Source organism: Pteropus medius, unplaced genomic scaffold (genome assembly GCF_902729225.1).
Source record: "Pteropus medius unplaced genomic scaffold, Ma_sr-lr_union100, whole genome shotgun sequence".
Lineage (NCBI taxonomy): Eukaryota > Metazoa > Chordata > Mammalia > Chiroptera > Pteropodidae > Pteropus > Pteropus medius.
In genome coordinates this window covers 5597750-5612185 of record NW_024349505.1, presented here as the reverse complement: position 1 = coordinate 5612185, position 14436 = coordinate 5597750, and the positions used below count along the sequence as shown (strand labels likewise).

Here is a 14436-nt window from a genome sequence, read left to right as displayed (position 1 = left end):
TCAATCCAAACCATTCATATAAATTAGGTTTTGGAAAACTCTCAAAATGTAAATCTAACAAATCTAATGCTCTATAATATAAGGCACTTCCACTGAAATCAAACAAGGTGTGACAATTTCAAAAGAGATAAAAAGCACTCAATGTGTTAAATAATCTGACAAATGTGCTTTCAAGTATATTCAGTATTTACAGATTTTTAAAGTTTTACTTTGGATGCATCTAAATTATATGGTATCTACCCACGTCCAAAAAAGACAGGTCATTCTAATTGGAAGTTTTTACAAGTGGCTGTTTATTATAGTCAGCTTTTGATTAACTTTGCACACCAATGAAAGTACAGTTAGAATAATATAGAAAGTGTTTTTAATAGGTACTATTACTATCTACATTTTAATAATGAGCAAAAGCACAATTAGAAAAGCTGCCTAACCAAGACCTCTGAGTCCAAATTTACTGCACTTTCTTCTATACCGGGAGGTCGACAAACTGCAGACTGCTGGCCAAATCCAGCCTACTCCTTTTTGTACTGGGAGCTAAGAATGGGTTTTGTATTTTTAAATGATTGAAAAAAGTCAAAAGAATGTTCATGGCAGATGAAAATTATACAAAACTAAAATTTCAGTGTCTAGAAACAAAGTTTTATTAGAACAAAGCCATGTCCATTCTTCAGTGAATTAACTATGACTGGTTTCATAATACAAAGGAAGAGGTGAGTAGCTGTCACAGAGACAAAACAACTACTTAGGCCTAGTATTTCAGGCCTACAGGCCTAAAATATTTACTATTTAGCCCTTTAAGAAAATGTTTACCAAAACCCTGTTCTGTACTATTTGTCAAGTGAAGGGCATAATCTTGAAGATCCCTTTTGAGATCCAGATGTATGCTGCAATTTATCACACGGCTTAGGCAAGAACCCTGTTGTCTTCACTCTGTATTCTTTCAGTGCCTAAGAGGTAGGAGCACTTACTGTTTGTTGAATGAATAAATAAGTGAATGAAAGATACTCATATAGTGCGTGTCTGGTTTATAAATATTTACCGCCTTTACATTTCTTGCCTGCTTAAGAATATAAAGGCCATTAAAAAGGGTAATAGTGTTGAGATGCTGAATAGGCATAAAATGGCAATCTATATATTTTTACCAAAGAGAACTGTTTCTACATTCCTATTTACCAAAACATTTATTTTCCTTCATTTTTAAGGGCACTACATATTAAACAGGTCTCTTGTTGTCTACGGCCATGCCACCCTGAGCAAGCCCGATCCCATCTGATCTCAGAAGCTAAGCAGAGTCAGGTCTGGTTAGTACTTGGATGGGAGACCATCTAGGAAGACTAGGTGCTGTAGGTGTAAAAAAAAAAAAAAAAATGGGATTGTAAGCTGACAAGGTCCTTGTAACCTGCTGTGAGGTCAATCAAGGGTTGCCTCGCTTAAAAAATAAATAAATAAATAAATAAATAAATAAATAAATAAATAAATAAAATAAAAATAAAAAATATAAAAAAGCTAAACAGGTCTCTTGCAAAATCAAAAGAATACTTATAAGTTCATGGTAATCTTGGGTGTTCAATAATCAATGCACTTTGCCTAAAGAATATTAGAACCTGGACCTTGTAGTTATTTTAATAGCTATATAACATAAAACAATATCTCAAAAGATTATTAACTATATAGATCATATTCAGTTTAAAAAAACTACAAAAGTTATTCCACACCTCATCTGAAAATTAACTAATTTCAAGCAGTATATTATAAAAAAAAAGTTTTGATAAAAGAACTTGAACAGTACTTGTGGTTTAGTGCTAAGATACCTTTAGCTTAGGTGATTTTAGTTTTGTTTTCATTCTTTTTCAGTGGAGTAAATATGTTGGGCTTGTTTTCCTTTATTAACTTTACCCAAAAAAATAAACTTATATGTCTAAATTTCAATGTTCATATAAAAAGGAAACTTTATGAGTAATTAAAATAATCATTTTTTAAATTTATGTTATCTTAAAGGTAACAATGGGTAGTAAAAAAGAATACGCCAGCTTGATGCTGGCCATTGGTTATCCCAATGCACTAATTATCACCAATTTTTATTCCTACCTGAATAGTGGACAGAACTGCATCGACAGTTTTCCTATTCAAGAGACACAATATTTAACTCAAAATGTTTCTAGACAATGTCTTATACCACAGATATTATAGCAGTGTTGAATAAATCAATGTTATTGAACTAATGAATGACTGGTTGGGAAAGGACAAAGTCAAAATTTGCTGGGAAATTAGGAAAAATATATTCTGGGATTAGGAAAGAATGGTCACATAATTAATAACAGTTTATATATATATAAAAGAGCTAACTAGGTAGGTCAAAACTGTTCAATGAGAACTTCAATTTGTTTCTCAATAGATTTAATATCATAGATAGAAAATTTTGCATTTCTAATGTAAAAATAAAGTGGTAGAAAATGATTTTGAAACCACTCCTATTAATTTCTCAAACTATCAAGTCCTTTTAAATTTCATTAATTTTATATTTTATAAAAGTCTTTCATATAAAGAAAAACATGAAAATCTAAGACAATGCAGTGTTTATACCTGTAAAATGAGCCAGGCTTTGAAGTGAGACCTGGTTTAATTGTGCATCTGCTACTTACTGGTGCTATGACCTTACCCAAGTAACTAAAGATCTGTAAGCCCTAGTTTCTTCATCCATAAAATGTACTAATTTTTTATAGGTTCATTATGACAATTAAATGTGATGCGTATGTAGAGCTTAAATACTTAGCACAGTCTGTGGCACACAGGCAGTATTCCAATAGAAGCTACCATTGTTATCAATATTATAAAACGCATTTGAAAACTAAGAGTTGTAGCCTTAGATAATTAATCTTCCACAAAAATCTAGCGTTAGTTACCCATGAGGTAAATTTGATATATATCTGTATTTGGAAAGACAGGTTTCATTTCTTCAACAGACTAGTTCCATCTCTGCAATAAAGAAACAAAAATAAAAAATATATCTAAGAAATGAGAATGTATACTTCCATTACAAGTATTAATTAATAGAGAAAATAAGTCTTCTCAAAATATATTTTTTACTTGTCAAGAAATCTCTGGTGCAAGAAATAATATGGCCCTAAATCAGACATTTTTACACTTGGTTGTATTCATTCATATATGACATCTTCAATACATTCTTTATGAAATATAAGGTTAAATGCTTGTCATTCCTTATTAGATTTGAGCAGCAAAAAAAGCAAGGCATTTCAAACCATCATTGAATATCTTGTAATATTCATGTGTCCCTCAGGAGGCAGTCTATCCTGGCCCATAGACCAATGAATGACTCACTTCTGGGTGGATCTAAAAAATAAAGGCTAGCTAAGGGGTTGTCCAGGCCTACAATCAATTCTCTGGTTCACAGTTACCAAGGGAGTGCCTGCTGGCCAAGGATATCACAGCTGGCTTGGAAGACTTCCAAAATAAAAGACTTAGGGGGAGGTAGAAGAGAGAATGGATTAGCCAGAATTCTATGGGGAAATGAACCTTAGGAGATGGCCTACAGAAAATCTTGCAAGTCTAAAAGTATACCTTTAAACTACTCTGAAACAACTGTCCCTTATAGAACACTAGTAGATTCCACGAGGTGGAGCATGCATCTATAGCAGAGCGAAGGCCATTTTACATTTCTGAGAAGAACCAACAGCTAAGGCCAGTGCCCTGATCCTCTTAGTGGACTAACATTCTTGCTCCGTATCAGAGCTCTCTCCGAAAAGAGGTATAATATTTAATAGAAACATTCCCATGGTCGCAAAGATGATAAAATAAACCTTGCTACTGAACTTCTAAAAGTGTTTCTTATAGATAAAAAGAACAAAATATGTCTGTAAAAAGGCAAAGCAAATAAATATATTTTGGAAAATGAGAACAGTTTCTATTTTATTAGTTAGATTAGATTGTATCTAATATAAATATACTGCCAATATTTATAAGTGAAATACATACTTAAATCAAAATCCAACTTTAATAAAAATAAATTTTCCATTAACCAGATCCCAAATAAGAGGCAACCTGGTAAGGTAAAAATATATGTAAACTGTTAATTCTAATTCAATGTGGTAAATGTAATAAATGCAGTACACTTGGATAGCATGGCAGTCCTGGGAATAGAGAGAGAAGGCAAAGAATCTGCAGATTAGGAAAGGTTTTTTTGAGATGTGGCAAAGTTTTGAAAAAAAAATGTTTTTAAGAAAAATAGGAATTCTACGTTAACTATAGCTTTAGATATAGGATACACACTTACTTTTAAATAGTTTATACATCTACTTATAGGTTTAAGGTGACTTATAAGACACATGACTAAATGTTTTAGCTTGGCGATATATTTACTGTATATAGTAAATTCTTCCTCCTCCCCCCATTCTCACTGCCATCACAATGATGTCTAAAGAACAGTTTAGAGGTCTCACCAGACCTAATAAGATAGAGTAAATAGACCCTTAGGACCATGCCTTCAAAACCACTGAATTATAGGTAGTCATTGGCTTCCATAGCTTATGTGTATAGTATAACCCTTCACCCTGGCCTTGCCTGTCTTCCCCTCCCCGCCCCACCTCCACACACACACACAAAGTGGAAAATGCTCTTTGATGATTGCAGTATTTAGGGATTCCCACGTTCAGGGCTGTTCTATATCCTGTCTACAGTGGTTTTCTTTTCTTTATTGTAACAATGCCTATTGTCAGTAGTCTATATAGATACTTTTCTTATAATTCTTTCTCGTCCCTTCTTTCTCTGTTGCTTCTCCCACGCTTCTCGGCTTTCAAAAAAAAAAAAAGCTAACCTTGCTGCTCAAGGCCTTTCTTTCCTTTTCATCCAAGAACCAACCAATTAGAGCACGATGGACATAATCTTTGGATCTGACCATTCTTTGGGTATTGCATAGTACTAAGGAGATTATTCCTTCAGAGCTAAGAGATTTGTATTTTTCTCTCCTGTTTTCTATCAGGTAAAGTTATGCTCACAAAAATTAGAGAAAGGTCATCTTAGTTAGCTTAATTCTTACTGTGTTAGCAGAGAAGTTTCTAGAATGTCACTGAAAAGGTGCTAGGCAGCATATGCAAGGGATCCCCACACAAAATAGAGGTGACTAAGTTGGACTTATCTACATTTTCTGTCAGTAGTATTAGCTCTTAATTTTCCCCACTCCTAAGATTATATTTAATGTACCACTACTGTGAGGAACTCTGGCTCAACAGTTCTCAAACATTTTGGTCTTGAAAGTCCTTCAAACTCTTAAAAATTACTGAAGACCCCAAAGAGCTTTTGTTTCTATGTGGGTTATAACTGTCAATATTTACTGTATTAGAAATTAAAACAAAAATTTAAATGTTAATTAATTTAAAATAATAAATCTACTACATGGTTAACATAAGTCACATTTTTATAAAAATATTTTCCAAACAAAAAGTGAGAAAGGTGATGGTCGTGTTTTTTCAAATCTCTTTAACGTTTAATAATACAAGTGAATTTCATACCTGCTTTGGCATTCAATCTAATGATATGCTTTGATTAAAGTATGTGAGGAAAATATGGCCTCAAACAGATATATAGTTGGAAAATGAAAAAAGATAATTGTGAATATTCTTTGATACCACACCAAAACTTGACAAGTAGAGCTTCTTAAATGTTAATTGCAATATGAAATCTAAAATCCTATGACTTTAGATTTGTCTATCTTCTGTGTTGAATGGATCTTTTACTCATATATGATTTTGATAAGCATTTTCTCAAAAACAAGTAAAGTGATCCTGAAAACTCAAGGAAAACAAATGACACTATTTTCTGCTAGTGATAAGAAGAATGGTCAGATAGCAAAGATTATGTCCACTATGCTCTAATTGATTTGTTCTTAGTTGAAAAGGAAAGAAAGGCCCTGAGGAGCAATGTCTTTATGCATTGGTCATTTAGAAGTTATTGGTTCACTGAATTAAGCAGACATTCCAAATGTTGACACATTTTGTTATACAACATGAAAAAAAAATCACATCCATTAATGTCACCCAAGAAGATAACTTTGAGGACCTGGGAAGCTTTTGGGCTAGTAATGGTAGACACACATTTTCTAAAATTCCAATATTTCCTTGAAAGTTTGAATTTTATTACAGGGAATAAAGTTTTTTTCATTGGAATTTTAGGATCACATTACTCATTTTTAAGAAAATTTTTACCAGCTACTCGCATATGAATAACCAAAGTGTTTCTGACGTATTCTTTTAATTAAAAATGGGGTTACATTTTTCAAGTGGCTAGTTTAGCTTGCAACTAAAACAGTTGTACAAGTCATTTCCTTAGAGACAACCAGTTTGCTATGCAGTAGAAGTGTTTTATGCACTTCTCATTTTGTCACACAGGATATCAAAAAGATGGACACTCAAGGGTCAAGATTTAACAAAATTTAAGTTTTTACTGCTTTTTCAAGGACAAACTTAAATTGTTTTTTTTTTTTTTTTCCTCCCCATTATGAGTATATGGTATTGAAGAATACAGTGACTACTGTTTGGTACCACTATCCTAACCTATACTAAAGGACCAGCACAGTTTTACCTCCAATGCTTTTGCACACAGTGAAAAAGGCAAAAAAGTCTTAGTATGATTATAAAAATAGTTTTCATCCCCTGGACTCTTGAAAGGGTCTAGAACACCCCCAGGGTCTAAAGATCATCTTTGACAATTGCTGCTTTACCTTATTAAGGAATTAATCAAACAATTGTTACAGAGATAATGAAAATAGCCAGTTAACTCCTCTCCTTTCCCTCCAGTTGATCTGCAATAATATGCTAGAGTGGCTAAAATCCATACTTCCAATCAATATTACTTGGAGAGTTTTAGGTAACTATAGGCATTCCATGGATGCTGAAGCTGGGAGTGGGGATATTCCCTGGCAACTTTAATAGTGGAGGGGACAATTAGAATACAGTTTTGTTTATTAAAGAGACAGTATTAAGAATTAAGTGTACATTTTATTAGTTATATGACCGAAGTCATGGCACTTCAATTTTCTCAGTTGGTGAGAATCAGCTGAGATAATGTGAAAACACTAAAAATCGTGACAGTCTAGACAAACATAAGTTATAATAACCCATCCCTTCAAAAGGGAAAAAGGAAAGGGATAAAGGGATGGGGAGAAAAGATTAAGAGACTTTTATTTTCATTAACTCTTCTCCTAAATCAAAATAAAAATTCTTTGCTTTGCCCATAGATTTGCCCCATTTCTATTAAACACAATCATCCTCAACTCTTAGTCTTTTCAAACCAAGTACCAATTTCCTTCATCTGCTGATGTATCCAAATGGCAATTTTATTTAATTATTTGAAAAACCAAAAGCTACCCATTGGATTACAGTTGGGAGGGAGAGTAGAATACAAATAGAAATATGCAAATAAAAAATGTTGATCATTCTAACTAAAAGCATAATATCTTTACCTCTCATTTACATGCAATAATTAAACAGGACAAGAAAGTGAAGACTAACCAGATTACTCTGTATTGAAATATACTGCCACAATGTACAAAGAACTAAGGTATACTGGGAAAGGAGAAAATAAATAGGCTTGTCCTTTATGGTTTACAAAGTATTTTAACATGCATTACCTCTCTCAAACTATGTAGCAACCTGTAAGGCAAGTAGAAATTACCTATATTTAACGAAGAAAACCAGGTTTCAAGGAAGTTAACTATCTTGTCCCAAATTAAAGGACCTATCAAGGACCTTACTATGAGCACATCTTGTGGCTTCCAGTATCACTACATTAGCAGTTATGTTTTAGCAGTTTATTTGGTGGTGGGGACATGGGGAAAACAGCAGAATCCCTCTTACAAATGAAATCTTACACTGAACCTGAACTATGAAATATATAAATATACAAAACAATGATTTTTATAAGTGTTTTATAAGTGTTTTAATGATAAAGTAACAGTTATTGATAAGTTTGTGTCCTCACAAGCAAAAATTTAACATGAATAGGTATGTACAGAAAGGAATTTTTTTTAAAGGCCAGTGCCCTCAAAATCAATGACAATCTTTCTCATTAATGTCATATTAACAAAAAAGTTCAAATATATGTACAAATGTAGCAGAACAAGTTTTAATTCAAAGCCTGCACAAGAATAACATTGTAGCAAAAGATAATCTTGTAAATAATGTTAAAATTTGGTAAAACATATTACGGGGCAGCTATTTTTTAAGTTATAATTTTAAATGTACTTAAAAATGTAATCCAATGCAAGCGGTTTTGTACACTAAAGTATTTTGGGGATCCGTTAAAAGCAGTTTGTAAACCATTACACAGTGGTTTGTTGTCATAAATTCACTGCTTAATCTCTGCTTAGTTCATTTAGGACAAAATGAAGTAAAAAACACTTTTTGACAATCAAAATTATGTACATAATAAACCTGATTAACCAAGGAAGAATAGCCACTAATCCATAGTCAAAACAATCCATTCTATTTGCTGAACCATATAAAATTGCTATTAACTAACAATTTGGACTGTAAACTATGAGGTTCATATGGTTCAATCTAATACTTCCCATTTTATTTTAGTCTCTTTACTTATAAAACCATTAAAAAGTTGTCAAAATAAGTGATTATATAAGCAAAGTAGAAAAGTGCAATAACCAACACACACACATCACTAGAACTAACTAAACATATTAAGAATTTTAAAATATTAAATTCTTTATAGTGCAGAGTTTTATTCACTTTGGTAGCATTAACTGCTTAATACTCAAAGTATATTGTAATATGATATCTTTTATTTATTGGAAAATGAGTGAACTGACAATTACCTACCTTTCTTAAAGCAGTTTGGCACTCCACTTTAAAATTTATCTAGTTGTCCCTGGAACTTCTTCAAGTAAAATGCATTATACTTCGAAACTCATTAACTTTTCCAAAGTAAATATAAGCATTTCCTCTTTTATTAAAAACTTTATTGAATTATTTCACTGAAAACAAAATCAAGTTAGACTTTGTAGGAGTTTTAGATCTGAGGACAGTTTTGTTTGTTTCCTTCTATGGTTTACCTTGCCATTCTTTTTACTGGCCTAAGGTTACCAAATTAGGTATATTTAATATTTTAAGTCTTTATTTTGGAGGACACTAAATCAAAATTGTAAAGGGATTACTAAGAATAAATGTGATTCCCATACAATATACAATTCAATTTTCAGATAGTGGGATAAACCAAATTATTTCATGTGAAGGTGAATCCAGTTCTTTTGAAGATTCCTCCAAATTCAACACACTGCAACAAATTAAGCCACTTAGAGAAGAAGGCATCATCATGTCACATATAAAGGTGACTCTTCCCTGATCATTAATGAGGATTATAACAGCAAGAGTAATTCACACTGGGTGTGCATGAATTTCATTCTTCCATTATGACCTACACTGAACAAAAACTCAAAATGCTATGACTCACTTGGTTATTACTGAACACTTTATTAAGTGGAAAACACAGGATAAATTCAGATAATCACATTTTGAGAGTTGTAGATGAATTTTACTTATATACTTTCTATCAAAAAGAAAAATCATCTATTAGAAACAAATTCTACGTTCTATTTTTAGAATGATGAAGAATTTAAAATGCTAAACACTTGATATCTTTTAAGAGCACTTAAGAATAGTACTCTTAAAAAGCTACAAGTGTTGCCAAGTCATGTCATAACTGGCTCAAACAGTCCCATTTGCATCTAAAGCCACTGCATGCTACTACATGAATCAATATTAAATACCTCTTGGAGTTACTAAAAATTGGAATATTGGCAGAGGTATGTACAGTAAAATATGAAAATGGTGACTATCCATTTTCCATATACCTCTTTTAATGTCTAGATATAATGAAGATGTCCTTTCTAGGCAAATAGATATAATTTGTTTAAAAACTAATAGCTTCTTGGCCTTTGGCTAAGATCAAGTGTAATTTCTTCAAAAGCTAAAAGAAAGATATAAAGAATACTAGCAAAGTGTGATGGATCCATAGGCATGGTTCTCTCAAAAGAAAAATAAAATAGATTTTGAAGCCTAATATTTTGAAGCCTAACATTTTATAGCCTATCAAATTGCCAGAGTCATTAAAAAAATCAAAATCAATTAGCTTTTCCCTTATTCGGTTAAAAAAAAAAAATACCTAGCTGTTATTTTAATCAGGCTTGAGTTTAATCAAACGTGTCTCAAACAACACTTTTTTTCATGTTAAAGACATAACTTATCACTTTTAAAGTCAGGAAATAATAATAATCATTTTATGAAAAGCTTAGTTCAGATGACGTCTGGCCCTGAAGTGAAAGAGTTAACATTCAACTAAGCTGATCTGCACTTCTGATCCACTACATTTTTCACAAGCTGCCTTACAATGAGCTGAACAAGTATCAACTGTAATTTGATCCCAGAGTTTATGGAAAAAATAACTGCACATACTCGACATGCACATTTAATAAAAATCTGTTTCAAGAAAAACATACCCAATAAAAACAATTTAAGTCATATTTAATTGTTCGATTAACTTCAAATCTGCAATCCCTTTGCTTCACGCTCTCTAATAAAACAGAAAAAAAAAAAGGCAGCAACCCTACTGCAGGGAAAAGAGGCTTGAAAAACAACTTTGATTGGCACTTGGCCTGACCCGCAGAGGAAGAAAAACAGTTTTTGGACAAAGAACGCCAATATTTGAGCTTGCTTACTTACATGCATTTTCCTTTTTTTAATATATAAAGAACAATCTCAACTGAACTGTATTTAGAGATATCGACTAAAAACGGTGCCGTATTCACCTTAGTCTTTCAGTCCGGATGCATTTGCACAGCTCAGCAATTTTAATTCATTGGTACTGGACAAACAGAAGCACCTCAACTAATGTTTTCACTCAGTGAAATATAAAAATAGTTTGGATAAGAACGAACTGAATAAAATATCATCTAGTAGCCACTGTTAAAGTCTGATTAAAAGCTTTAAAAGCGACATCTTTTCGCCCCTCCCCCTCTCTTAACGGAGCGATTAAGCCAAGTGAGCTAAACAATACTGGAGTAAACTTTCCATCAGTCACCCTGGGAAGCAATAAGCTGATTGTGCGTCTAATTTTTTCTGGATCAACACGGGGGAGAGCGGGGTGCTGGGCAGGGGGGCGGATAACTCGCTTTCACCTCCATCTCCTCCTCCCCCAACCCCAGCCTGAGGAACTGTAAGGTCGAATAGCATTTCCCATGGGCATAAAGTTCAAGCTGCTTTACCAGTTCCTTTCAAGACTGAGCTAGAGACACAAGACGATCATCAAAAGAATGTAAAAAGGGGGTGTTAGGCGAGAACACGCAAGAAGGCACAAGCAACCGAGTAAACAAAAACACCCGCAAGAGTTAGCCACCGAGAAGAGGGAGCCAGCCAGGTTCCTCAAGGCCAGACCTGGCTGTTCTGATTTCACACCGACCTCCATCAACAGCACCGAGAGGAAGACCGAACAGGTCCCCTCGCTCCCTCCGCGGGAGGAGCAGGCCGGGGGTTTCAAGGTAAGATGAGCGGAAAAACGGAATACAGGCGCCCCCCCCCCATCACCACCAGGGCCACCAAAAAAATCCCCAACCCATCGGGACTAGCGTCTGTCCTGGTGGAGATAAACAGCAGCAGCAGTCTAACCTCTCCACCCTCAACTCACGCCCCCTTTTTCGGTCTTGGCGTGGGGAAGGTGCCCCGGGATCCCTCGGAGCCTCGCCCCAAGACTGCTCCCCAGGGCCGAGCAGCCCGAGCCTCGGCCGGCAGGAAGCGCCCCTTTCGAGCTGGACCCCAGGCCGAGCCCGTACCTTCCGCAACACTTTCCGGCAGTTGGTACAGAGCATGTAGTTGGCGGCGGCCGACGGGCTGCTGCCGCCGCGGTTCATCGTGGCTGCGGGCACCGAGGGCTGATGGCGGGCCGGGGCCGGGCTGTCAGTGCGGCCGCCCGCGCCGCTGCGGAGCCGGACGGTCCCCGCGCCGCCGGCCGCGCTGCAGCCTCAGCCTCCTCCCGGCGGGATGTCAGATAGGTAGGCGACGGCCCGAGAGCAAGCGGCGCTGTCCGAGGCGACCACCGCGGCGGCTGCCGAAGCGACGGCGGAGACGGCGGCGGCTGCTCCTCACCGGCCCGTTGTTCCACCCGCCCCCATTCCCCAGACCCCCGCCCCCGCCAGGCTAGGACGAGCAGCCGCCACCGCTGCCTCCGCCGCCGCCGCCTCCACCGCCGCAGCGCCTCAGTGCGGCCCCGCCTCCGCCTCCCACCACCTACACCACCTTCACGCTCCCGGACCGCCCCCTCCCGCCAATCGGACAGCTCCAGCCACGCCTCCGGGCGCTAGTCCGCCGCCAATGAGCAACTAGAGCTCGGCTGAGAGCTGCGCCGGCCAATCACAGAGGCGGAGGACGCCTTGAATCTCCGGGCAAGTTAAGTTTATCTCCCAGGCACCGAACTGCAGGGATATGGCGGGTTAGTTAGGTAGTGGGGTGGGAGGGAATACAGTTGGTTCTGCTCCGCCAATAGAAGGAAGAGGGTGTGTCGTATGCAAATTATCCCGGGAAGCCCAGCCCCTCCCCTAAGGCAAGCCACGGCCCCTTTTCTAGGTCCCTGCAGAAATGGAGAGGGAGTGAAATAAATAGTTGGGAGCTGTAGCTCGCTAGTGGGTCTAAGACTGAGCTAAATATTTCCTGATTTTTTTGAGAAAGGTTGGGGAGGTGGCGGGGGCGAGGAGCTAAAACGTTCATAGCATCACGGCAATGGTTAGGCTTTCTCTCTGCCCAAATCTTAGGTTAGCTGTAAAGACTGCAGTTACGTAGCACTTTGCATCCAAGGATCTCTAAGAACTTTATGCATCATTTATCGTGAGCTGCATTTTGCAAAAGACCAGTTAGTTATCTGAGGCTTGGGCGGAGAGTAGAGGATAGATGTTTGAGGTATGTTTACACCATTAATCGAGTTGTGGTGAGAAAACAAAATCTCTGGTTTCGCAGTTTGCTCTCCATTCTCGCAGTAATGAAAGTTTTATTTGTCCAGCACTGAAGGACCAAAGAGACAGGACTGTTTTCTCACCCAAAAGTCCTTTCTGAGGCAGCTGGTCAGACACACGCAGAACACAGCCCTGCTTGGGAAGGAAAGTTCATACTGCCTTTTAAAACTGAGCTGGACCAGCTTCTCCAAAGCTGAAAAGGGCGAGTCAGGATTTTTGCTTTCACGCTCCGAAGAGAGGAGGCAGATGTAACTGGGAGAAAGCTCTGGCTGGCTGGGTGTGAGGGAGACAAGGAGAGTCGGGGAGCCAGGTCTCCAGAAGGGGCCTGCGACTTGCGTGTGGGTCGAATGCTGGTTCCTGACGCCAAACGCCAAGAAACCTGCTCCCCAGTGAGAACAAAGGCAGGCGCCGAGCGAGAACCTGATTGGTGCACAGTCCTCACCGGTGTCCTCGGGGCCCCGGAGATAACTTGCTTCACCCACTGACGCCGAGCTCTGTGCTCGCTGGAGCCCCAGCTCCCCGCCCGGCCTCGGCTGTGACCACACAGTACTGTGCGTTATGACATCACCTGTTTTCGCTCTTTAGAACACGATCAGTGTTCTCGGCTTCTCCTTTTTTAAAGGTCTCTAGTGTACAAAGATTTGTGAAGGTCTGCAGTTCTCAGAATGAATCTGTGGAGATGATTTAAAAGAACGGTTTCACTGGTTTGCATTTCTTTCTTTTCTTTTTAATTAAAAAACAAAAAACAAAAAACACCCTGGTTTCCTTTGGGATTCAGTGGTGGTGTGATGCAAAATCAGAAAGGTACACTGGGAGGAGCTAGCAAGTTTAGCACATCAGAGCTATTAGACCAAATTGTGTGGTTAAAACTGCCAATCTCCTCATTTTTCAACAGCTGCCTCTTCTCTGTTCCTTTTAGAGACCAGCAGGCATAAACCAAGTCTACACAAGGAACAAAGGAAATGGAAATCTGCCAGTGTCGGGTTTAAATAAGATTAAAATAGACTGGAAAATCCCCAAAAGGGTCTAAGTTATGTCGTTGGGTAAACGTGTTGATCCATTAAACTAGTGACAGCTAAAGGTTGCTTAATGCTGTGTAGACATATATAGCCTAGAACAGCAGTGATGTGGGGAAGGTGCTTAACATTCAGTTAGGAGAAACTGTAAAAGCAAGAAAGTTCAGCAGAAGGAGAAATTACCACATGCTCCTCAATGCAGAGAACCAAGAAATTCAGGAAGAAAAGTAGCAAGGCACAGTTTTTCTAGAACTGAAACACATATGTGTCTCCATTTCGTGGTAAATTTCTTGGGCTATATTCCTAGCTGGTTCTGTCTTGTAAAGCAGATTTTATGTGAATATTCTTTAAAGGAAAGAAGAAATTGAAGTTTGAAGTAAAATTTTGTGCAGGGATTGA

The 14436-nt window shown here is 37.3% G+C and overlaps 1 protein-coding gene and 1 pseudogene across 1 annotated transcript in view; one reads left to right on the top strand and one right to left on the bottom strand.

The window, feature by feature from the left end:
- The window catches only part of SESN3 (sestrin 3), a 65884-nt gene extending 53732 nt beyond the window's left edge, over positions 1-12152 (bottom strand). Inside the window, exon 1 of the mRNA XM_039882007.1 lies at positions 11849-12152. Coding sequence (XP_039737941.1) covers positions 11849-11926 — 78 coding nt within the window. The 5' untranslated portion in view covers positions 11927-12152. The remainder of the gene's footprint in view (positions 1-11848) is intronic.
- Positions 1232-1350, top strand: LOC120618148 (uncharacterized; annotated as a pseudogene).
- Positions 12153-14436: the final 2284 nt, after the last annotated feature.